The 26,481-nt window shown below is 42.0% G+C and overlaps 1 protein-coding gene across 3 annotated transcripts; it reads right to left on the bottom strand.

Moving 5' to 3' along the window:
- Positions 1–1,018: 1,018 nt before the first annotated feature.
- Positions 1,019–25,537, bottom strand: EPHX1 (epoxide hydrolase 1). Of its 3 annotated transcripts, none has more exons than XM_027911417.1 (9): positions 25,418–25,537; positions 13,296–13,480; positions 11,273–11,453; positions 8,916–9,143; positions 7,751–7,880; positions 6,874–7,088; positions 4,665–4,773; positions 3,579–3,704; positions 1,019–2,088 (listed from the first exon to the last, which is right to left on the bottom strand). In XM_027911417.1, the coding sequence occupies exons 2-9, from the start codon at positions 13,473–13,475 to the stop codon at positions 1,863–1,865; spliced, it is 1,395 nt and encodes a 464-aa protein (XP_027767218.1). In that variant the 5' UTR covers positions 13,476–13,480; positions 25,418–25,537; the 3' UTR covers positions 1,019–1,862. The 3 variants fall into 3 exon arrangements, with proteins under 3 accessions (XP_027767218.1, XP_027767219.1, XP_027767220.1); XM_027911418.1 differs by lacking the exon at positions 25,418–25,537 and adding an exon at positions 13,978–14,043; XM_027911419.1 differs by lacking the exon at positions 25,418–25,537 and adding an exon at positions 13,945–13,979.
- Positions 25,538–26,481: the final 944 nt, after the last annotated feature.

The raw sequence follows: 26,481 nt of genomic DNA on the forward strand, positions 1-26,481 counted from the left end.
GATTTAAGTGCCTTGGTGCCTATCTCCTATATCCAGTTATACTGACAGTGTGGACAGCTCATGTTTGTAGTTGGCTGAAGTGCCCTTACCTGGTGTGCAGAGCAGGGCAGGGACATGCTCATGTACTGCCTCTGTTCATTATCATTGTCTCAGAGTGCTGAGCACTGAGGCATATTTAAAAATAGAAAGGTTCTACAGGCAGTTGTTTTCTTGTCCAGCTCTCATTGATGACTGACTGAGCCTGGATGAGCTGCTGAAACATAAGATCACAAAAGAGAATCCTGATGTGCCTTCTCTCATCAAGGCTGGGCCCCTCCAAGCAGATTTGCTCCAGAAGGGATAGAGAAAATGCTTTGAGCCATTGACTCACATCTGAAAATTGGTTTGGCAGGCATCAAATAGCAAACTTCCTTCCCACTTCCTTTATCTGCACTGTGACTGAGCAGCCCCTGGGGAAGTGTTCAGTTATATCAGTATATGGCAGAGCTCCCTCTCACCACAGCAGATGTCTGCATGTGCATTAAAAATGAGAGGGGATGGTCTCCAGCTCTGAAATATAAGGCCCCACAGGGGACAGAGGAAAGGCAAAACCAAATGGTCAGAGATCAGAACCTGTGCAGGAGGGTGTGCAGTGGTACCTGTAAACAGATGTCACTGTCAGAGGTCTGCTGATTTCTCCTGAACAAGCAACTTTCTCTCAATGTACAGCACCTGAAACAAGTTTGGGGATGGGTCTTCTCTCAGCAGAGTCTACTGCAAAGTGAATGAGTCTGTGTTTTCTTCCTGACTATTCAAAACAGACTGGACTGAATCACGAAATATTTTGCAAGTAAGAACGCATATTTTGACTAATGAAAGCATTTACAGGTAGACACAGAATTAGTGCTCACTACTGATCTGGAAGCAGGTGAAGTCTTAAAGAATTCAAGAACAGAATTGTTGGTTCTGAACTGATGCTACTCTTAGCTGGTACCAAGAAAATTTAAAATTTAAAACAAACACACAAGAATTATTCAAATTTTTAATGCGAGTTTCTTTTTATTTTGAATTAATCAAATTTTTATTCTTCAGTAAGAGTATTTACAATGCCTTGCAAAAGCAGTGCAAAACCACAGTGTGTTGAGCTTACCCTGGGCTATGATTTAAGTCACGAGTACAAACTCAGTGCAGAGGTAGCTTGGGCTATAATTACTCCTACCCAGCCCCTCCTTTTGGTCCGACCTACAGGCACCTGTGTGTTCCAGTTGCTCTTTGCATGGTGCCATCCCAGGAGTCTGGCACAGAGGAGCTGAGCTTCTTCACAGCCAGGAAGCTGCTTAACAGCCCAGGCTGGAAGAGAAAGGCAGCCAGCAGCAGGCAATGGGCTCGTTTAAAGGTACTGTAGCTCACTGATGCCAATTACCTGATGCACTCATGCAAGTTAGGTCTTGCTAGGCTGCTCCCCATTCCTTATGTGAGGAACTCCATGCTTACAGCAACTCAAGTTTTACTGCTGTCATGAAAAAAAAAAAAAAAAAAAAAAAAAAACCTTTCATAACAATTAAACTGTTGTTAGTTACATTGTAAGGTCTATATTTTAATCTCAAAGAGTCAGGAATACTAAACAACACATTTTAGGAGATAGCCAAGTAATCTTCCTGCTACTTTCTTAGCCTAGCTGAACAAAAGAAAAACAAACCCCAACCCAAAATCAGTAGGTCCCCATGGCAGCATCTCATGGAGATATACTGCATTTTTCTTGCTGTCCTCTCTCATGTCTGGTCAGTAATAAGATCTAATTACATGGATTACAGTAGAGTTGGTAAGCCCTGTACATGTGCTAAGCTAAAAGTAATTACCCACCCTGCTGTTTGTCAGGGAAGTTATTCCCTTTTATTTTTCCAAAGTTGCTCTTTCTCTACTTTCCCCACAAATTGCAGAATATCCTTAGCAAGAAGTTCAGGTTCCTCCAAAGCTGCGAAATGGCCACCTTGAGGCATGAAATGGAAGGAAACTATATTGGTGTATTTCTTCTGGGCCCAAGCCTGAGGTGTGTGCATGATTTCATTAGGGAAGGAGGCAATGCCAGTAGGTACTTGTACTGTGAGTCTGAGAGAGGAGAGAAAATAGTTTTAATCTTTCAAACACTTAAATCTGCAAGAAGTGAAAAGTCAAAAAAAATGTTGTTCTTGAACAGCTGGGTACACTGTTGTTAGACAATTAAAATTTGACTTCCAGATCCTAAAATTGAAGGCAACACCTTAATTACTGAAGAAAAAAAAAATCATTTTTTGGCACACATTTATATTAAGGCAATTTTTCAAGGGATCCAGGGCATGAGAGTTAGAAGCGTGGAAATGGAGAAGAGAGCTCTAGGAGATGGTAGGCAGCAAATTTCTTCATGCTGCACTCATGCTCAAGAGATTTACAGTGAAGATTACAACTCAAACATGTTGAACCTGGCAGGACAACTGGAGGGTAGGCAGGGGAAGAATTACTTCAAAGTGCTGCAGAGGGGAAGGGAGAAGAAAATAGAGAGTAAATCTAGACTAGTTCAGAAGAAACACTTCTGAATGTGAAACTTCAGCCTGTAAAGTAGCTCTTGCTTTAGGCAACAAAAGTGGCACAAATGCACTCTACAAACCATTCTGTGCATTAAGAAGTCTAAGAAAGCAAACAGGTTTGAGGGCAAGAGTCTCTTAGAAAGTGGAATGCTGTGTGGTCATTAGAAGGAGAGCCACATTTTCTAGGTTTAAATGTCTCATAAGCTGCATTGTCAGAAGTGACAGACTTTTAAAAGTATATACAGAAAGCGTTGGGCATGTAACCCCTGGAAGCCTGAGATCAGAGTGCCTAATTTTACACAAGACTTTGAGGCTCTGTCCTCTAGGCACAGAGAAGCTCTTATAAATCATCTCATGTAGGCAGAACCAGAGCAAGATACTGCCCCTAGTGTAGCCACTACGGCTCCAAGAACTGAGTAAGCTTCTTGAGAGCATCATTTCACAGCTAAATGAATACCACAGCAGTAAGCTGTCGGTGCAAATACCTCAGGGCAGGTTTAAGCCTTCGCTAATACTCAAGCTGACAAGTATACGCAACCAAGCTGCTGTGTTTAGTGTCTGTGGAGCAGGCACATCAGTCTTACTGACTTCTGACTTACCCAGTTTGTCAGTATGCTGAATTTGCTTCCAAAGGCAGGACTTAAGATTTCTGCAGAAATAGGCAAAGTGTGTCCAGAAAAGTACTAAAACTACAAACCAAATAAACTAAACTGACTGCATGACTCAGTCACAGGCTAATTTAGTAGCTGAAATAAAATCTGGAAGTACATGGATACACCATGAATGGGAGGCCCTCAAGCAGCACCTCCAGTCAGATGCCCTTACTGATGGTTCAGGATTCCTAAGTAATTACTGTGTTTTCCAAGCACAACACAGTTCATCAACTACCAGGCCTGTCCTGCAGAGGAACACTGTGATACAGCAGTGTTTTTCCTCAGCATTCAGAAACCTGCAGCATTTATAAGGCAACAATATGTCTGCAACCATAAAATTAAAATCAGGGCAAAATATTTAAAGAGAGAAAAATGCACTTACTTTTCATGTTTCTGTGTGCCTATCCCCTTCTGAAAGTTTTCTTTGTAGAAACGCACTGAGGACACTATACAGCCTGACACCCAGTAGATCATGATATTGGTGAGCAGATCATCCAGGTTAAACTTCCTGAATAGGTAAGCCCAGAGATTGCTTAGTTAGAACTGAATATCGATTTGCATTATTTCAGTAGGGGCTTAACTTTGGTTTGGTGGCAAGACAAAAAGTTACAGGAAAAAGACCAATTAAGTTGGTTAAGAGTGGAGAGGTAAAGTGTCCAACTCCCCCTCCATCTGTCAGAGACCAATTACGGATGTTAAAGGCTTTCAGACACAAACTGGGAAGTGACATTTTAACTCCTACATGGAAGGCAGACTCCAACAAGCACCTTATGCTCCATCATAGCTGTCTATCCTTGCCGTAGACTGGGAGGGTGGGAGCAGAACAGCACATGGAACAGCTTGTGCCTTTTATTAATGATAATGCGAAATGCTACCGTGAGCCTGCAACAGAGCCACCACACACCAACATGTGCTGTAAACAGTGCATGTTTCATATATAATTATTAGTTGTATGAAGTGCAAACATTCTACTCAAATGGGCCTTTTCATAACGTGCCACTTCGCTCGATTCCTGCCAGGTAGTTCTCAAATGGGATTTCATCTTGGATTTCTGCTGCACGCTAAGAATGGTCCTGTATTAGCAAATGGTAGGTAGAGGAACCAAAACCAGTCAATCCGAAGCAAATTCATTGAGAGTTAATTGTTAGTATTAAAATAAATCCAGAGTTCTGTTTCCCAGCATCTTAATGTAAGTTAAACTTTCAGATTTTGTATCCTAATGAGATTCTTCCCCCTAAGTCAGGTTTTAATATCCAGAAGTTGCAGGGTGTATTTCTTTTCTAGGAGATCAAAGTGGGAAGGGAATACATCAGCCTCCATGGCCTATTTGCTTGTCTGCATGCTATAGTAGAGCCCTGCACCATCTGTGGTCATCACAAGCTCCCTGCCAGGCCATCAGACAAACCTCTTTAGCTATGACTCGGGGCTGAGTCATTTCATCCAAAATGGCGTAAGAGAAAAGGCTTACCTCTCTAGTCCTCCATCCTCTAAATTCTGGAATTCCAGATCAGTCCAGGAAGAAAACTTCTCCAGGATATATGCAGCCAGTCCTATAGGAGAGTCATTCAAACCACAGCCTGCAGAGGAAAAGGAAAAAAATTAACTGAAATTGTGATATCCAGCTACTGAACTCAGACTGTTATAGAAGCAGCTTGTTACAATACAGCAGATGTAACTTTACAAAGGTCTTCCAGCAGCTGTGTTCTTAAATAAATAAATAAAACATTGCAATGAGTTGGAACCACATAATCCTGAACCGATGTAACAGTACTGGATTTCTGCTGGCTTTTTTATTTTTTCTTGTAGGCTAATAAGATTAAGCTCTATGTGCCAAGTAGGGTTTGCTTCCATTAATCTGGAAGTTGTCATGTATTAAACAGTATTACAGAGGCAAACCCCACATGCTTACACATGACCAGGAGGATTTGCAGTATTACCTAACAGCAAAAACATTTTAAGGATTATTAGAAAGTCATTAAGGAAGAGCAAGACTTGACTAAAAGTCCATCTTCTGAACGAGCAATAACCAACTGCCTTCATGCAGAACAAGCCTTAATATAGTTTTTATAGGTTGTTTTGCTTGGAAAGAAAAAACTCACCTGCACCTGGAACTCTGCTCACACATCCTAGTGCTGTGAAATGCAGGGACCATAAACTGTCCCAGTTGCTCAGTAAAACCTAAGAAAAAGCTGTTCTCAAGGAACAGCAATATATTTGAAGTTCCACGCATGCAACTGAACCTTCCTAAAAGATGCCTAACACTGCAGCTGGCACAATTTCATCAGTAAGTGCTATTTAAACATGATCCTGAAACCTTAGTTATGAAACAACTAATATTGATAACTGAAATAGCAAGTGTTTGAAAAAGTTCTATTTAGCACGTGTTCAGATCTGCTGAACTAGAAAAGCCTGTGAGTAAAGAGGAGCACATCTGTTTAGATACAGGAAAAACTGACACTGATCCTAACACCACTCGGAATACAGGTGCTGCCTATTTCCCTCAGTTCAAAATGAACCCACTCTCCATGCAGGTTTCCCAAAGCGCTTCTTCCAGCAACCTCACATCTCCTTCTTCAGAGTGTTTTCCTCCTTACAGGAACCTGCCACTGCAGAGAATTCCCCTCTCCTTTGTCCTCAAAATTGCAGGAATGCTCCGGCTCCCAAAGCATGAACTGGTTGCCAGTTCCCAGTCCGCAGAGTCTGCTCTGACAGACCCCACACCACTGGTAGGGACAAGAATCAGCCAAAAAGGGAGCATGGCTGCCAGCTTCCCCCTCTTTCCTAAAGCACAACAGACTAGCAAGTTTTAGAAACCAAAACTCAGTGGAAGCAAAATTATTTTAAATCCGTAAAATTATCATTTTGCCTACACATTTTAAGAACATACCTGCCTCTATTAAGAAATATTTTCCTTAGCTATGTTTTTAATAAAATCCATGAGTGAATTGGTCCTGCACTGAACTAAAATGTAGTCAGTATTCTTGACTCAGTTGTCCAATTCAGTCACAAAAGATGTTTTTAAAATAGAAACACTTAATACCCAGATACTTAAAGCAGTTAAGCAATCTGAGTGACTAGCTCATCTAGAAAGAACATTCATAGCTACACTTTTTTTTTTTCCCCTTGAAAGTCTGCAAGTGATTCAGAACAATGAGTGAAAATGAAATTTGATTTTACTTCTCAGGTATTACTTATCCCTATAATAAATAAGTTACACTGTGTGCTGAGACAGCTAAAAGCTTCTCACAGTTTACATCATTTGAATGTGATCCATTCTCTGAGAAGAAACTCTCTTTTGCTCTCAGCCTAGCTGCATTTGAAATGGAATTACAGTCCCCAGTGGCAGCAGAAGTGGAAAAGTATTAAACAATCTATTTTATTTATGAAAACTAGAAATGAGGTCAGTGGCACTTAGAGCATGCTCAGTTCTGATGTGCAGACACACTGCTGCTGCAGGTAGGAGTGTAATGCTATATACCCATAGGTAACCCTTTCTGACTTGGATAAAGAAAAGGAGCCCACCTTTTAAAACCTTCAACCTTCCCACTTCAAAGGAAGAAGAAAAATATTTTCTGCAGATTTTAAGCAGGACACTCTGTTTCTACAGAAGTACAGCTAAAACGAACAGGCTGAGAATTCGGAGCTCAAAAGGTAGGGGTTTGGCTTGTTTGTTTTACCAACAGTATCCGGCTTTGTAGCCTGTATGTGAGCATAGCCAGACTCCACCAGGATCCTGTAGAGCCCTTTTTTCAAGAAGGGGAACATCCTTCTGACGTCTTCCTCCTGGAAACCGAAGAGCCCAGGAAAGTGGCGGCCCAGCAGAACGGAGAGCAGGTGAGTGAATCCCACCTTCGTAACCGAGGCTAGATTTAAATGGAGACCTTTCACGTGGCTAAAAATAACAACAGAAGAAGCCCCACAAATTAATGAAAATAAAACGAGATTCAAAGTTGTTACATTTAGAATCAGAGAATCATAGAATATCCCGACTTGGAAGGGACCCACAAGGATCACTCAAGTCCAACTCCTGGCCTTGCACAGGACAATGCCAAAAAAATCACACTATGTGCCTGACAGCGTTGTCCAAATGTTGCTTGAACTCTGGCAGGCTTGGTGCTGTGACCACTAACATTTAAAATGTTATTAACAAAAATGCATGCCCTTAAATTCCACCCTGCTAATTACATCATGACCTCAGCTGTACTTTCCAGTGTGGCTTTTCACACAAAAGGGACAACAGTCAGTAATCAGCACACACTCCTGGGCACTAAGCCACAGATCCTCCTTTCTTTTTTTCTTTTTTCCTAACAAGTACTTATCCCACTCCAGACCTCAGCAGGACTATTACAAAACTACTGCACAACTGTCTGAAAGAACAGGTATACAATATAAACTAAGGTATGTAATTTTTTTATCACTGCTTAACGCTGAGCAGCAAAGAGAGAAATTACAGACTGCTCACATGAGGACTTGGACAAGAACTTACAAGTGCACAAGAAATAACTACTCACAGAATAAAACAGCTCTGCAGTGCTCTACCAAAGGGGTACTCACTTGGGAGCCATCTGGGCCAGGTTGGTGCAGATGAGCCAGCCCCAATCACCACCTTGGGCATAGAACTCATTGAATCCCAGTCTGAGCATCAATTCATAGAAAACAGAAGCAGCACTTACAGAATTAAAGTCTGCATTAAAAGAAAAGAACACTGCTGTATTAATTCCATCTACACTTCTGACCCTGCAGCATTTACTCTCCACATAAAGGCAACAGTCAAGTTCCTAAAAAGCTGCAAGTCCATTTCTCCTTGCCTGCCTGACAGACCATATGAAAGCCTTTGCACATCATCTGGGCAAGGTCTAGAGAGCAAGCAGAAAGGACCAAGTCCAACCTTTGTTGCAGACGAGTGTTCTTCTAATCCCACCACTTGCCCATGCACTCACCCCACCAAGGGGTTGCCAGACTCCCTTTAAATTAAACTGTGGTCATGCTCCAGCTGAGCCCCATCAGAGGCACAGAGCATTGCCCAGGGAGTGTGCTTCTATTTTGCCTACTGTGAGCACACTCACATCTTTACGATAGTTGGAAACTCTAAGTTTCCGCTAGTAATGCAGTTCTCCACTTCACTAGACACTGACAACATAAACTGTAAACACAGAAGTAGAGAAAAGCAAAACCAACCTTCCCCACATCGTTCACCCGCACACATAATTAAAGACTAAACTCAGTATGACTTTAAATACTACCCTGCTTCAATTTGATGCAGCTCATGTTTGTATAATTGAAAGCACAAGCTGAACGAGCAGGCTGCAATCTGCCTGTAGATAATATGAACTGATTTGTTTCAACTGTTGCTTCTCACCTACCTGTGTAATGCTGTCGAATATGGATTCAAAACCCCCAAGAGGAAGAGTAATAAATTACATTTACTCTGCCGGCTCACTCACAGACAATTCTCGGACTCAATTACAATTCCTGAGTTGTCGTTTCATAGCTTTTTATAGTTCTTTTAAAATTATCTACATGTTGCTCCAGAAACAACTCAATGATGTCACGCAAAGTCACCCTCTTATCTCCCTCATCCCACATGACACACAGGATCTCTGTTTCTACACTGGGAAAACAAGAAGTGTGTAAGAGGAGTTACTGTGCTGCCAGCAGGGGCTATCTCACTGTGAGACTGTGGGTTTGTGGCAGCTCAGTTCCTTCTCATGCATCATACCTTTTTTGTGAGGTGCTTCTGAGAAACCATAACCAGGGATAGATGGGCAAATGACTTCAAAAATGTGTTCGTCACTGAGGCCATGGCTTGCAGGATCCGTCAGGAGAGGAATAATTTTGTAAAACTCGTAAAATGAGCCAGGCCAACCATGAACCATTAATAATGGCTTTGCAGACTGGCCTTCAGGCAAGCGAGGAGGCTTTACATGAACAAAATGGACATCAATGCCTGTAAAAATAAAATTATTAATTAGCATCTCAAATTTACCATGGTATTGAAACCATTCAAAGAAGAGATTAAGAATAAAGCATTTCTGAAGTCCTTTTTTTTGGTGGGGATGCAAACACACTGCACTTCTCTGGATACATTTATCCAAGGACCTTAAAGTACTTTATAATGGGCAACTAAGCATCGCAGCAGCCAAATGAGGTTGGTGTATTTCTGCTTTAAAATAAATTGGCAAATTAAGACATATAAGTGAAGCAATCTACTAACGGTAACACAGTGACTCACACAGCTTAAAGGCAGAAGAGACGATTACATCATTTCGTCCAAGTGCCCTTAAATTTTACCCAAATGTCCCTATATGGCATGGGATAGGCTCCAGTGAACCACAGATTTTTCTTCCTGAAGGCATAAATTGCAACTCGAAGGCACCAAGAGATAGGGAATCCATCTCAACTAGCAGCTGTTTGTTTGGGGGTGTTAATCACTTCCCTCGTTTTGTGCAAGCCTTACTTCCCACTTGAACATGTCTGGCTTCTGTCTCCAGCCACTGATCCTAAATGTTACAGCAAAAGGAATTTAAACAGCCTTCAGTAAGTATTCTCTGTCTATGGAGGCCTCCTGTAATCAATCCACACCACTGCTGATAAACTAATCATGCCAAATCAAGGATTTGACAAAATGCCTTGCTAAAAGGGAGTTAATTTTTGTAGTTCTTTTCTACCTTTAGTCCAAAGCTTTCAGTATCTCTAAGTGTGTGAACTGTGACAGGAGATTATGTTCTAGTAGCAGTCTCCTCCTTGTTGAGTAAAAAGGTAGCAATTGCAGTCCTGTTTCCTCTATGATCCTTTCTCTGTGTAAGCAGTAGCCTTCACACAGCACTGCACTCTGTGCTTCAGGTGAGCTGCTCTTCCTAAAACCCCATTCAGGGCTTTGCTTTCCAAGAAACAGCAATTTGCTTGATATATTTAAGCACATTTTACTCACATCAACTCCAGCTCACAAGTGATCCCACCTTCTTTCACTGACTGAGATTTCCCCATCCTTGACAATTCTGTGAATCTCTGTATTCTCTGAAAAACTTTCAAGTGATGACAGAAGGTAGGAATCTGATATACAGCAAGTTTGACCTTGTCTTTTCACGTCTCCTCTCTGTAATCTTTCCTAACACTGAAACTGCTCTTCCCATTGCTATACATAGCGCATTGTCCTTAGCTGCTTCTCCCTTTCTTGTCTCAGATATTTTTTTTCTTTTTTAAGTGAAGACCTTTTTGGTTATATCTTTTTTAGCAGTAATAAAAGCTTTATGATCTAACCATTTATTGTCCCAAATCCATTTTAAATATTATGGCAAACTGCACCATTTGAAATAACATACAAAATTACGGGTCCAAAAGCATACTCTTAAGCTTGAATTTTGCCATCATGTGAGACAATTGCTGCTGTGCTCTAGATCTACAGTTGCACTCCCAAATGACCCAAGCACAACCCTAAATCAACCACCTTAAAACGTCCAGTTTGACCAAGCTCCAGCACCAGCAGACCTTACCTGAATGACCTCTTCCAACACGTGTGCACGCTCTGAATGAAAAGAAAAACCACCCTCTTGCACCTGGCAGCACATCAACCCCAAGGGAAAGGCATCCTTAATTCCTAGTCCTACGAATGCCTGAAATGGTGCAGCAGAGCACATCTGTCCTGCCAAGTGGGGACAAACCTGAGTGGCCAGCACACCCTGCTGAGGAGGCTGCCAGGCTGAAGGCATCGCTGTGACAGCGGCAGCTGGGGAACTACACGGAGCACGAGAAGACATCTGCAGGTGTTTTTGCATGACTGCATGCAAGTCAGGGAACATGTGTACGTCTTAAGATCCAGTTCTGTTTCCAAATGCCCATGCTTGGCTCCTGTTAACACCAGCTGACAACCCACTCATGCACAGGGAATTCCATTTGTCATTCCCTATCCTAAAGGCTTCAGTTACAATGAAGGAATTTCTTGCTGCTTCAGCAGTGATGCCAATAATCCATGCTAGGAAGGCCCATCCCACACAACCAGAGCATTCTCACCACCATGATCCCTTGCAGATAAGATTAAGTATTACTGTTTACTTTTTAAGGGGAAAAGCTACACACCTTGAATCTTTGTTTTGAAATGTGGATACTTGTTGAGGACTTCAACTTGTTTCTTCCAATTGAACTGGTTTTTCCAGTAGGAGACAACCTTCCTGAGATACACTGAGTTAATCCCATAATGGAAGCAACTGTTCTCCAGTGGCTCAGTGAACCGAGCCTGGTCAAGTCTCCTAAATAAGTCCTACAGGGAAAAAGAAAGAGACATTAAAACACTTGTGTCTGCTGTCTTGGGCTCTCCTGTGCGCAGCTTCTAGTTATTCCCAAGCAAAATGAGAACAATGAAAATAACATCTCTAATTAAACACCTGTGCCTTTTGCTGATGCTCCATCAGCTGTTCCAATTCTTTTCCTCCTCCAGATGGCCTCCTTCCTCTTCCATTTACAGCTGTTCTTAGCACTCTGTCTTTGTTCTGCAGGGCTGAATAACCTGTTTGCCAGGCTGATAACCACAGAGGACAATATGCTCTGCTGACACTACTTTGGCTTCCCAGTTTAAGTCTTGTTGCCTTTCCAGGGTACTTTGTTCCCTAGGTCACCTGTGAGCCCAACCTCACAATCAAGGCATGGGTCTGGCCCAAACCCTTTTTTTTCCTTCCCAAATCAAGGGGCAGGATGTCTTCATTGGGAAACAATCTGAGGGATTTTGCATGGCCACAGAGCTGGTGAAATTAGACTGAAATTAAAGTTTCCCAGTCTAGAATAACTATCAAAGTGACCTTCCCACTGCACTTCAAAGTTTTAGAGGATGCTGATGCAACGATACTGCAAAATGAGTCCAAAATCACTCCGCAGGGAAGGACAGCCCAGAGCCCCTTCCTACTGCAAACAGAGTAGTTGAGGGTGGAAGGCAGGTCTGGAAATCTAATGCTGCTCAAACCTCTGTGGGGTTTAATCCAGAAGAGCATTTTCCAATAGAGCAACAGAGATAGCTCCCACTCTGACTACGATGAGTTAAGTGTAAGGACTGGCTCACGCCTCACTGATCAGGCAGTCTCAGCCTAGGCAAGATGTCAGAACATGAACTCATTGTTTTGAAATCCATGTACACAAAGCATGGATTTCTAAACAGAGTTCTAAATGTGTTTTTACATACATGCTTTTTGTCTAAGTAAACACCTTTTAAAATGTTTTAGGAACATGCACTCGCAAAACCGTAACTCCTAGTTTATATTTAAAAGAGTTTTCTACTGATGGATTATGTTGCAAGAGCTGTCACAATACAGAATGGCACATTTCAAAAATATTTGAGTGTTAGAAATTATCTGCAGTGTAAGGGGAAAACAGAATGGAGATCAATGTCCATTGATATCACTATGAAGGGCAAGCAAAGTGTTAAAAAATCCAGGACTTGCTGAGAAATTAGGAAGCTATTACAACTGAATAATATGAGCAATCCCATGAGTATTGTTTAAACCAGGACTCCACACAGATCTATGAAATTGTTCAATCCCTGGCTTAAACACACACAATCAAAATCTTTCTATCCAACAAATTCTGCAACGTATGTGTTTACTGTAATTACCGCAGTAATTTAGTGTTGACCAAAGTAGACCATTAATTACAGAAGAATCATCATCCAACACAGCTGCAAACATAAAGCAGTCAAGAAAATGAGGTATTCATAATTGCTTTGGAAAGAAAGAAAGACAAAAAAAAGACATTGTTCTTATTCTCATCTACACAAACTGAACAAAGTGCACAAACAGAAAAACAGAGTTGAGTAATCTCTAATATGATTTTTATGTTTATTAGGCTTTGCAGAGTAGGTTTATTTACTAGCAATCTTGCAATACTAGCAATCTTGCAACAGCCAGCTGAGAACAGAATTGTACAGCAGTGTATAAAATCTGCCTATCCATACCTATCTTCTGAAGTACCGAAGTCCCTTCCCCCAAGACCTGGACATCATTGCTCATTCTCACAAGTGTAACTATTGGTTCAATTTAAAAATTACTTCTAAGCAAGTTCTGCATTTATCTGGCCATTTCTTATTTCTCTCTCCCCAGTCCAGAGATTTGCTTACGCTCAGCTCTTCTTCTGTAGTCTCCACCTTAAATGGCCGAATAGTTGTATCTTCTTTAGTGTCAGGTTTTTGTCCCTTGCCCCACCATCCATCTTTGAAGGGCAGTGTCTCTTCTTTCTTCTTGGAAAATAAGAAGTAGATAATGACCGTCCCCAGAACCAGGAATACTTCAAGCAGCATAATGCCTGCAAGAGAAGAATAGAACTTGGGTAAACCTAACAGAGACACACACATACTTTGTAAAGACTATAGAGGGTTATTCCCTTTTTAGACAAGATTCCATCTACATGATGTTCTGTCACTCACAGTGTATCAACACTTCTGCAAAATTTCAGAAATAGAATGCTTTAACCTACGCAACTCAAGTGCGGAAGAATTGTTTTAAATAAAAGACACATAACAAAATCAGAGCTCAAAGCAAGTCAAGAGATGGCTTAGTAATTAAATAGTTCACTGATAAAATATACCACATTGGCTTCCTCAGTGGTCCACAATCACAGTTAAGCTTCAACAGTAAAGGAGGTTTAATGCTTTCTCTTCCTCTGAACTTCTATACTTCCCACAGCTTCAAATGCAGAGTATCTCTTCAGTAAGGCTTATATATCTACTGCTATAAATCTGTGGGGAAAGAAAAACAAGATATATGTACAGAATAAAAAGTGAAGAGCATGAAGGCAGCCACCTTGCACCTCCCACTCAGCCTGGGAGAGTGGGGCAGGGATATATTTGCATAACCCTTGAACACCAGTGCAAAGGGTAACAGGACCTTCCCTTTCTTTCTTTCTTCCTCTGAACTGTTTTTTAAAGAGAAAACCACATGCATGCTCTCCCCATATGCATGCTCTCCTGGCTCTAGAATACGATCACTTCCCCAAGTAATAAAATTCTGTCAAAGTGAAGAACAACCTGATTTCACAGCACATCTGCATAACCCAGCTGCAGGGCTATTGTGCTTCAGTCACACAGAACACCTTAGCAGGAAAAAAAAAATCCATTTTAAATATATTTGAACTGGTTTATGCTGCAAGTAGAAAAAAAATATTCAGACTCTTCAATAATTAATGTTTTCAAGCATGCCTTTAAGTATAAGAAACGTTTATAAAGTGGTTTGGGGAACAGTACTGTCATCATTTTGATGCATAATTTTAAAGAATGTTGTGTTTTGAACACTCATTTGCTGGGGAATTGCTAAGACATGAAGTATTTCAAAACTTCTGTAGGGCAAGGATTTTTTATGACCCAGAACTTCTTCGTTCTCTCTAGAGCCAGAAGGTTTTGTTGGTTTTACTGCTGCAGAGTAATTTGATGCTCTGAAATGGCTCAAAGAGTCATCAAGAATGCACCAAATTTATTCCTGGATCAAAACAGGAATTTTAACACAAGTTAATGGGAGTTCGCAGGATTAACGCAGGAATGAAGCTGACCTGTGTGGTAAGTGCCTTTATTGTGACAGGACACATTTTAGTCAACTTCTTGACTTTAATTTTCTTATGGCTGACAATAAATTAATAAATGGTCAAAATCAGTGCCCACTAAAACATCTGTACAGAAGTCAGGAACGATGCAGATAGGACAGCAAGCTACAGAAAAATCTATTGCTTACATATTCAAGTGCTTCACCCTTGAAAAGTGCCTGAATCCTCAGAGGCTGGAGCTATTGGGAACGATGGGCACTGAGAAAACTTGATGTTTATTTGTTTCACTGGTGCTTGGTTTTCTTCACAATGTTCTCTGGAGCACAAGACAACACTCTTTTCCCACTTCTACCATACTCAGGCTGTAACTTGCCCCAGAATAAAAAAGTTTATCCAATTTCAGCTTGCCTCAGCACATAAACCAATGTAGTCTAGGAGCATCCTGAGCACAATTAAATTTTACTGCAAAGGACAGCTGAAGGGGCTTCTAGAAACATCAAAGCGCTTCACATAGAAATGATACCTTCTACAGTATTTAATGACATTTCTACTCCTAAGTTTTCACAGGGAAGAACAGCAACTTCCCTGAAATCACAACAGAACTCAGGCCATGTCTAAACTACAAAGGTTCACCAGCATAACTATGTAAACACCACACAGAAAAATTCAAACTCTTGGCCAACTTCAATATGTTTACAAAGCCCCGCAACAAACAAAAAAGCTGCTGTGAGAGCCAGCCCTGTTGTTCAGGCAGAATGGTTGGGGTACCTAGAAAAACAGAGGACTCTTTCTCCTGTTTTATGCTGTATCAGCACCGTGGCCTCTGCCAACACAGTGACAGAGGCACAGCACCTAATACAGAACTGCCCAAGAACCAAGAATCTCAGCCCATCCTCTAGCAAGGAACTCGCATGTCCTAAGTCACCAGAGTCTCCAGAGCTACAAAAACATTTCTGCTTCCCCCATCTGCTCTCAAGGAGACTTGAGAAACCAGAATTTTTGCAGCAGAAGATATGGGAGGAATTGCATGCGAATATGCTTATTTTGCATTCACCCCGGACCTTGTGCGGAAAGAATTCGCTGTGTGAACAGACACCCATTTTTGCAATTAATTCCAAACAGACTTGAGGATGAGCTTGTTTACAAACCAGCACCGAGTGCCAAAATCATCTTCAGGTCTCACAACAATTCTGTCTCCTATTGCAGAGAATCGGGACTGGTGACAAATTGATTTGCATGAGACATCATTTTGACTTGAAGAAGCTGCCTCTGATACTGGTTGGATTTTTTTCTGCTAACAGAGAGACCCTCTATATTCAACCTCACTTCCCTTGAAAGCGCCTGTAAAATTCCTGATTACAACAAACACAGGGGCCTAGAGCTCCAACTATGCTACATTTTTTTCTGAGTGCACAGGAAGAAAAGGGCAAAGTGCGTCAGCAATATTTTGACTTGCACCAGTTCACAGCACACTCAAAGGGATTGTTTTGCTGGTGATGAGTTGCTGGAACGCAGCATGTTCCTACCAAACGCTCCAGCCTGTGCTGAGAGGAGACCACTTAGAGCAAATGCACTCAGTGATTTCCCAAGTCTGCTATTCAAGCTGGTTCTCTAAAACTCCTGTGTGTGTTATTTGAACAGAATAAAGCATCCTCAGTCGTGACGCATCTGCACCAGAATTTCCTCCGCTAATCACTACTGAGATCTGTTGTGAAATGGAAGTTATTAGCTCCTTACACTCATTCTATGGTGCAGCAACACAGCAGCAACCACAAATGTGGAAGGACAAACAGGTACAATAACACTTTTCTATACTCACAGTTTTCAGAGACACCAACAACAAAGTGCTGGTGTTTTTATTGTCTGAAGTCTCTTCATGCAACCACACTGGCATGTTGCCTTCACAACTGAGTACTTCAAAGGGAGTTCATGTTTTGGTTTGGCTTTTTCCTCTTTTTATGCAACCAAAGGCAAGACCTTAGAACAAAATATTTCCATTTATTCCATGGTCAAGTACTTAGGCTCTGAGACTTTGCTGTACCCCAAGGTGGATATTGTTTATAGACAGCACTTAAATACCTTAGACAGTACTTTTATCCTAAAGAGTTCAAGGAAGAATGCTTTTGGTTTGCTGCTTTAAAAACATGTTTTGAAAGAAAAATGTTGAAATGCAAGGGGCCCAGTAAACAGCCTAAAAACTAGCTCCTCTTGAAGCAGGCCAAGTGCATCTCAAGAAACGTATTTGCAAGAAAGCCCCTAAACTTCTTTACAGTAAAGATATTGCTCCCTCTTGAAAACACTCTTGGTTTTCAGCTCTTTTTTTGCATTTGGATTTGCACTGTCCTCTGTTCGTGCATTAACAGCAGAGCTAAGAGCTCCACAGAACAGAGCAATTATTATTTACATCAAAGGTATGTCCCGTCTCATGCTTTGTCTTCATCAGTGCCCAGCAGCAGATGCCCCAGAGAACAATGCTATTTATCTTTGGAGATGTCATCTCTGAAATAGGTTAACGGCAAAATCCCCATCTCATCCTACCAGTAACCATCCATCTTTGCCTTGCAGCATTAGAATACATCTGAAACATGTTACTGGAGAAATATGCAACTGTGCAGACTTTCAACCTAACGCTGGAAACCCATTTTGCAACCCAGCTACCACAGCCTGAATGATGCACAAAACCCACAGCTCCGAGCGGTGCTATCAAACCCCATCAATGCAAAACTGCTGGGGCGTGGGTGAAGCAAAAGACACCATGAGAGAGACCATGCTGCTTCCAGACACATGCCAGGGGTAATCACAGCTTAAGGTTAATAACATTTTTCTCTCCAGGGTTGGTTTACTAGCAGACTGCAAGGTAGCTCAGAGCACTTGGCATGCTCTGATCCTGTCAGACGCAAGGTTTATCGATTAATAATTACTCTGCAGGAGAAATAACAGCTCAATTTAGAAGGGATGTTTATTTTAGTTCTGTTACATGCAGTCCCCCGTTAGGTTTTACCAAAAAGGCAACCCTTTGCTGCAGCGTCTTTGTTTACGCATCAGTTTGCCTGAAGAGCAGCAGTTGCAGGTTACTCTTCCCAAGAGACCTGAAGGAAAAACAACCCACTGAAGGACTTCAAGAGTTCGTGGCACCTGTAACAGGGTGCCTCAGCACTGACAGCTTGAAAGGGACTAACACATGGCACAGGCCCTAAAGCTTCACCCTCAGTCTACCTGCTCCCATCTCCAGGCATCACATTTTTGTCATTATGTAGCACCAGAAACAGACAGAAAATCATCGAGTCAAGACACTTGTATGAGAAAAGCTTACTATTTCTGTAGTTTATGGAGCATTATGACAAGCTTCAAAATAGCTTAGCAACACAGAAATTGCTTTGCATACAACTGATAACATCTCCCAGGTGAGCATAAAACGATACATTAACACTGGAGGAAAGGAGGAGAGGTAGGCATCAGATGAAATAAAGCATCCTACGCAGGGAAGTGAATCAAAGACAGGAAGTACAAATCCAACAGAGTTTCTGCCTTGTCTTGAAAAGAAATTTAGCATTTACATTTTTTATTGCCATAGGGAGGTGGCACACAATGCTATCTCCAAAACAGCAGGAAGAGATGATATCATTCTATTTTACAGTCTTTTTCTAGACCGTTCACAATCAGAAATTAGCCAGTACAGCAGGAACCTAATCCAAAGGCTACAAGCAAGGAATGAGGTCACCTCCCCAAGGCAAGGGAAACCACAGTCTCTCAGGCCTCTCCCAGGACAGGGTCGGGGTACACTTCCATCACTGGTGAGGAACACCCCACACCTGAGGCACTAAGGCACTGCTCCCTGCCAGCTCTTCACTGTTTTGTCCCTTGGACAACAGGAACAATCAACAGAGCCAGTGTAGGGTCTGGAGGTCCCCATATGCATCACCCAGAAGCTGCATGTACAGCAGTTAGTCCCTGAGGCACATCGTTCCAGAGGAGTAGTTGAGCGCCTTAGACAACATATTCCCACCTCATTTTTCCTATGATCCTGTGACAATCAATTGTTAACTCTCCAGTACTATACTGAAAGCTGATAGGCACCAAGATCCAGCTAAGCATGAAAGAGAAGTGGTATGGGACTAAGTTCACTGTTATTCACTTTGCCTCACCCAGAGTCCACTGGCCGGTCAAAGCTCATATCACAATCATAATTTAAAAAATTGCATGCCACATTTTTAAGAAGAAAAAACTCAGTTTACGAGAACACTTATTTTAGCAACATTACTTGCTCTTTCAAAGCGATGCCTAACACTTTCTTCTGTGCTGCTTAAAAACATGTCTTGTTTATCTCGATTTTCCTTATTTTGCGTCTGTTATGCTTTAACAAACCCACTTCCTTCCAAGAGTATAAAAAAAGCCTTTGGGTTATGGAAAAGCAAACTGGCAGAATCCAACTTGGGATCTGTGTGATGCCCATTACTGTGACCTAACAACTGTGCATGATTCAGAGGAAAGGAGATCTATTCTCCATCTGCAATAATTTCTGTTTAAGGCAGAAAGGCAGCAAAAGGATTCTTAAATCAGCACTGTTCAGTCATGATAATTCAGGGTGAAACAACAGTTAAAGCTACTGTAATAATGCATTGAGGTTAGATCATGTCAAGATTTTATCCTATTTCTCATATCCAGTGTTTACTCTATTCCATTACCCTCGAATTTCAACAAGAACAGGTTTTTAGCATCCATGCAGAGAAGCCACAGAAGCCTGGCATACAACTGGAGGGTGGACACAGCTGAAAGCCAGGTCTCCAAGACAGAATGCTCTATCAAATGACATGTTACAGTCAAAAAAAGAAAGCATATCACGCCATTAAGAAGTTTTTAAAACAGTTTTCTTAGCCAGTATTCAGCCAACTAAGTGACACAGTCTGACAAAATAAGAGTCCAAAATACATCTTGAGCTTTACTTCAAAGTTTCATACCTAATATCTGAAAAGAAATTGTGAATAGCACATTATTCTGTTTTGCTTTCCACTAGAGTTTCTAGCAATACTGAGATTAACCTCCTCATCCTATGCCAGTATCTGCATTTTCCAGTGGGGGTGGGGAAGAAGAAAAAAATTGCAGATGAACCAAAAGAGTTAAGATATTACAGATAGGGAAGTAAGATCAAGGTAATTGTTCCTCAGGCCTTAAGGTAAATAAGGGCTCTACTTTTAGCTTCACCAAATCCTCCAGTACTGAAGAGTAAAAGGTTACCTTCCTTCCCTACCATGGTATTATTGCGAATGTTTTGCCCAGTCTGATCTCTGGATAAGATTCAGTTTGATCCCCCACCGCCTGGTGGTGCAGCACAGCATGTGTCCTCCTGTTTACTGTAGGCTTTTCCATTAGTCTAAGTCTCTTAAGATTCTTCCATGAAATTAGAGAGGGAAAGATCTTCTTTAACTGGCAGATTTACAAGCTTTTTGAATTAGAACTGTTAGAAAACTGTGTTACTAAAACCTTTAATTATTAAAACATGCAGAATCGATGTATATGTGGTGCTTTGGGGGGCGGGGAGGAAAGAGTGCAAGTAGTTTGAAGTACGTAACAAGAAAGTACATGACAATCTTTCAGTTAGAAGAAGGTGTGGAGATGGAAACGATGAATATAAAGACTGCCAGAGGAATTTCCTGGCAACAGGAAAAACAGATGAGATGCACATAGCAAATTTAAATTAGGATCCAAGTAGTAAGAGCAGCATGAATGAAAACGTGCTCCTTCCCCCATGATGCGAGACTCCCTCTTACCTTTATGACGTCAAACTCTATCCTTCTTCTATGATACCAGACTCCCTTCTTCCTCTGTGATGCCAGACTTTCTCTTACCTCTATAATACCAGTCTCCCACTTACTTTTATGATAAGATTCCTTTCATCCCTCCGGATGAAAAGATTCCTTCCTGATGCCAGACACCTCTTACCTCTGTGATGGCAAATTACCTCCACACTCATCGAAGCCAGACTCCATCATTCCTGTATGATGCAAAACCACCTCCATTCTCTAAGATACCAGGCTCCCTTCACCCTCTATGACACCAGACTCCCTCTCATTACTCTACGATTTCAGACTTCCTACTACTTCTGTGATGCCGGACTCCCCTAATTCTCTGTGATGCCAGATCCTCTCCTTCCTTCTTGATGCCACAATCCCTCTTAACTCTATGATGAGACTCCTTCCTTGCTCTATTTTTCCAGATTTCCTCATTTTTTTCTACGATGCCACACTCCCTCTTTCCTCTGTGAGGAGATTCCTTCCTTCCTCTATGATGCCAGAATCTCTCCTTCCTTCATGATTCCAGAATACCTCTTGTCTGTGTGATGGTTGGCTCCCTACATCCTCTACGATGCCAGACTCCCTCTTACCTGTATTATGATAAACTCCTTCCTTCCTTTCCTCCTTCCTCAGTGATGCCAGACTCCCTTCTTCCTTCATGATGCCACAATCCCTCTTACCTTTCTAAGTCTCCTTCCTTTCACTATAATTCCAGACTCCCTCTTACCTCTATGATGCCATGCTCCCTCTTTGATGTCCCTCTTACCTGTATTATGATGGACTCCTTCCTTCCTTTCCTCCATCATGCCAGACTCCCTCCTTCCTTCATTTTTCCAGATTTCCTCCTTTTTCTATGATGCTAGACTCCCTCTTTCCTCTATTATTAGAGATTCTTTCCTTTCTTACTTCCTTCCTAAATGATGCCAGACTCACTCCTTCCTTCATGATTCCAGATTCCCTTTTATCTCTGTGATGCCACACTCCCTACTTCCTCTGTGATGGCAGACTCTCTCCTTCCTCTATGATTCCAGACTTCCTAATAATTCTATGATGTCATTCTCCTTCCTTCCTCTGTGGTGCTGGACTCCTTCCTTCCTCCGTGATGCCAGGCAACCTATTACCTCTATCACAACAGACTCCCTCCCTCCCTCAGTGATGCCAGACTTGCTTCTTCCTCTTGGATGCCAGACTCCTTGCTTTATGATGCCACAGTCCCTCTTACCTCTGTAATGAGACTCCTTTCCTCCTCTGTTTTTCCATATTTCCTCCTTTTTGTCTTGGATGCCAAACTGCCTTCTTCCTCTATGATGCCACACTCCTTCACACATCTATGATGACAGTCTCTCTCCTTTCTTCATGATTCCAGACTCCCTCTTACCTCTATGACGAGACTTCTTCCTTCCTCTATTATTCCCCATTTCCTCTTTTTCTAGAATGTCAGACTCCCTGGCCACAAAATTTGAATACTCCAACTATAATACAAGAAATGTACATAAGAATATGTAAGATAATTCATTTTGCCTAGAGCTATAAGTCATTAATTGTGTCTATGGAAACAGGAAGAGATCAAAATTTGTTATCTCTCTATGAAGACTTCATTCTCAATGAAAAAAGGAACTTTGAATGATGACAGAGGAGGGGAACAGATGGTAGTCATCATTTTCTGTCAAATAACTGCAACACCAAAAGGATGTGCCAGAGCAAACATGTAACAAGAAAAATTCTTGCTACTTTATCTCACTCTTAATAACAACTAAATATTTAAGTTCTCTTTGGATTTACTGGCTTCATCTAGAATAGTGCACTACCTGTACCCACCAGATTAGAGCAATTAACACTCTTCATGGAGCAACCAAGAGGACTAGGTCCTTCAACAGAGCTTTGGTTTTGATTCATAATGCATCACCATTTAACCTGAGAAAGAGCTGTCTTCTATTAGAGAGCAAAACATATGCAGGCTACAGAGAGAAAAAACTGGGAGAGCAATAATTACGTGTCCTCACTACAGAATTCACAAGCTTATAAAATTTGACTGGTGGGTGCAATAAATATGAGAATTGCTTGAGATAAAGAAAGAACAGAGAAAAAAAAAGTTTGCTGAGTGTTTACTTGTGTTGTGGGTTACACCTAATAATTTCCAACACAGATGTTCCAAAAAAAAAGTTGGAGGAATGTTCAAGAACAGCTCACTTTTCAGAGAAGAAACCTAGAAAACAGCTCCTGTTCTTTAACCCAGCAGGATCCCTTGATAAACATGATCACATTCTGGCAAATACACTATCAAAAAAAGCAACTTAAAAAAGCATGGCTACCACAATTCCCACAGAAATATTCCCAGCCCTGCCAGTCAGAAAGCATTTAATCAGTAACAATATGCTTAGATATATATATATATAAAAGCTGATAATGCCGCTTTAAGAAAACAACCATAAACCCCAGGGTATATTCAAATCACTCTCAGCCATCCAACTGTGTCTAGCATGACCAAGATACTGAAGCAAATGTCATTTCAGAGGTAGATTTTTTTTGTGCTTTACTATTTATGTAAATACCCATTTACACACACAATGATGCTTTTAATTAAAAATAATGTGTTCAGAGGAAGAATCCAGGACTTTTCCAGTAGTAGTATTCAGAAGGGAAAAAAGTATTTTCAACATTAATTACAAGCAGACCAAAGCTCTTCAGAGAGAAGCAAGATGCTCTACTTTCCAAGTGACTTTTCTTCAGGGACTCACACAGTAATTAGAGAAGTATTTGCTACATTTGGATCTTGCACTTTAAAGAAGACTGCCCTGGTTCTGGGATTGTGCACTGCATGAAGAAAATACTCTTGCAAGCCCAATGAAGTAGTGCACACTCTGCCACAAAGCTAAGGCTTTACCTCTGCTCATCTGGCCACAAAATTTGACTGTTCCAACTACAATACAAGAAATGTGCATAGGAATATGTGAGATAATCAATTCATTTTGCCTAGAGCTATAAGCTGTACGTCACCTACCACCCCCATCCCTGCTTTATTACTTCTCCACTGACAAATTACTTGACAAACTATTACTGAAACAATAAGAATTTCTGGGAGTATTACCATTCTGGAATTATTACCTCAAATCTTTTTATTTACCTGTTGCAATTACTCTGAAAAAAATGGTCCTGTATATTCTACTAAGGAGCCTGAGCTTGTTTCACAGTGCTTACCAGATTAAAACATTGCCATTTTATGCCTGCAAATACTAAGCAAGTCTAAAGGTTTTGCTGAAACCCAGATAAAGGAACAGGCTGAAAGCACGGTGTTGCCCTACAGAATGATCAAATACATAAAGTACAGTAGACCAACAGGGGAGGGAAAAAGGCCTTTAAAAACACCCAGTAATCAAAAATCTATTTTCTGCATGTGGATTTTGGCTGCACTGGTTATTACCAACTGTGCTCTATTTCAAATAATTTACTTCAACACCATGATTACACATATGAAAAAAATAAACTCTGGAAGAAATAACAAAGAAGCAGAGTTTAAGCAAATCACACACAAGTTATTGTATATGAATTCAGACTAGAAAAGATGTAGAACAAAGAGTCACGAACTTGACATTGTGCCAGGACCTTCCCCACAAGGACTTCAGCTCTGACAAAGATCTAATCCTTGTCCTTGGACAACTTTAACCGTGGATTGATTTTCAAAGCTGCTTAATTGCTTTTGGGGCCTATCTTCCATCGATTTTCAGTAACCATTAGCAATTTGTGCACTCAAGTCTCAGTTTTAGCTTACTTCAGACAGGAGTAATATCTGCTTCAGGGGAGAAGCATGGCTTCTCCAAAGAGTAATGCCGATCAAAATGTTAACTCTCCATTTGTCACTCTGTAAGTAAACTTGAGACACTTGCCTCTAAAACAGATCCTATCTTGTAGGTTCACCTACAATAACCAGGCAAGTTGTCTTACTTTTTATTAAGCTATGCTACGAAGAGAAGAGAGAAAAGAGAAGAGAGAGCGCCCTAATTCAACAGAGTCAGAAAATTAAGCAATGTACTTGATTATGGTATGTTGTAACTGCTGGGCAGTCAAAATCCCAACTGAATTCTGACAAAGTGAGCCAAACTTGAGGAGAAAGTACATAATTTGCTTAGTCTTTGCAGATTGCTCAGTTATGCAGCAAAATACGGTAATTAAACTTAAAAGGTTTTCTTCTCATCCCTAAAAGGCTTGCTCAGCAAAGGGAATTATGTATACAGTACTCAACCAAACAATTTTCAGGTTTGGCAAATTACTCATAAACAAAATAATAAAAGTTCAATTCCATATCCCCATTTTGAGACGAGCAACAAAACCAAACCAAAATCATTTATATGCCAATAGTTTAAGCAACTTACTCTAACTAATCTGGGAAACCAGGCCACGTTCCCGAGGAATGCTGAATAAAATCGTTGTTGCCGCAAGCAGTGTCAGCATTAAGGCCAGCTTATCAGGAACCTTTTACCTGGGCAAGCACCTCAGGCTCCAGCCAGCCGCCGGGAATGTCGCATCTACGCTCCCCACAGAAACGCAGATTAGGGCCTTCCTGTTCCCCAAATCCACCTAAGTATCCCCAGCCGGCCCACTGCATTATCCAGACTTCAGTAATTCGCACTGTCAATAGGTGGATACCTCCAGCTGCGCTCTCCAAAACACTGGCATTTTCGGCTGCTCTCCGGCAGCTCCGTGCCCGCTGGCTCCGGCACGCGGAATCGCTTGGAAAAGTAATTCCGCTTACTGGATGGGAAGTTTTAAGCTCTTCCCCCTACCGGGGCACCGTTCACCTCCCGTTTGGGAACTTCACAACCCCCCCCCCAGCAGCCCGGGGACTCCTCTGCTCCCAGCCCAGGGATATCACGGGACCCGCCCCGGGGGGGAAACACCGGGATCCGCCCGCTCTCACCTGCTGCGTTCGGTACCGCACTTCCCTCTCCTCCCCTCTTCTCCCTTCCCTGCCTCCGGGGCCGCCCCCGGCACGCCGGGAGAGGGGCACAACCCTGGCAGGGCTCGCCGGGAGATGTAGTCCTGCCGCGGAGAGGGAACGGGAGCGCCGGGACGAGCCGGGCGCTGACTGGGACTCTTTCCGGCCGCCGCAGCTGTGCCCGGACGAGCCCAGGGATGCGAAGGCTTTGTCCCCTTTCCCCACCGCGCTGGTGGATCCCTGGAGCGCTCAGGCAGCTGGGAGCTCAGGCTGGGCTCCGGAGCACGGGGCTCACGGAGGGTTCGAGGGTCCAGCCCAGCAAACGCTGACTCACTATTGCAATGCCAGAGTTGGGACAGGGCCGGGCACCCACCAAGTGAGCTTCCTAAATGGCCTCCCAGCCAATCTCACCTGTGTTTCGTGCACTAGAGTGGGGCTGACTGAGAGAAACACATTTTAAACTATTGTAGTAGGGCTGACTGAGAGAATCATGTTTTAGACTGCTGCACCTCCCCAGCTCCTGTGCTGTGCAGCACGACTTTGTGCCTGACAGAAACCACACCAAGAATGCATCTGACAGGGGTGTTTTCTTTCTGAACCTGTATTGTTCAAGGCCTGTCTTACAGACTTGGTCAGAGAGATCTCAGCAAGCCTCAGAAGGTCAAGCTGTAGCAACTAACCCCATCAGTAAAAATGTTAAATTCTTGATCTCTTCAAGGTTTTTCCTTGAAGAACCTTGACATCTTCTTGACTTCTTGACATCTTTGAAAGATTTTTCCTCTTCAAGGAAAAACCTCGATCTCATTTTTCATCTATCATTTCACTCCTAAATTCCAGTCTTCCTCTTTTCGTCACCTCCACAACATCTCAGCTCTCTTGTTTGGATTATGGAAGGCCCAACAGAGGGACTTGTGATCACAGATAATGATTCCTGTCACATCTTTTTCAGCCTCTTGTACCCAATCATCCTAGTCCGCTCAAGTAGTCCTTTGCCCAGAGTACTGGCTGTAGTTCTCGTGATCTTTTGCTATAAGCAGCAACAGTAG

Source organism: Empidonax traillii, unplaced genomic scaffold, assembly GCF_003031625.1.
Source record: "Empidonax traillii isolate 1590-97213 ecotype Southwest subspecies unplaced genomic scaffold, ASM303162v1 scaffold31:size1920502, whole genome shotgun sequence".
Lineage (NCBI taxonomy): Eukaryota > Metazoa > Chordata > Aves > Passeriformes > Tyrannidae > Empidonax > Empidonax traillii.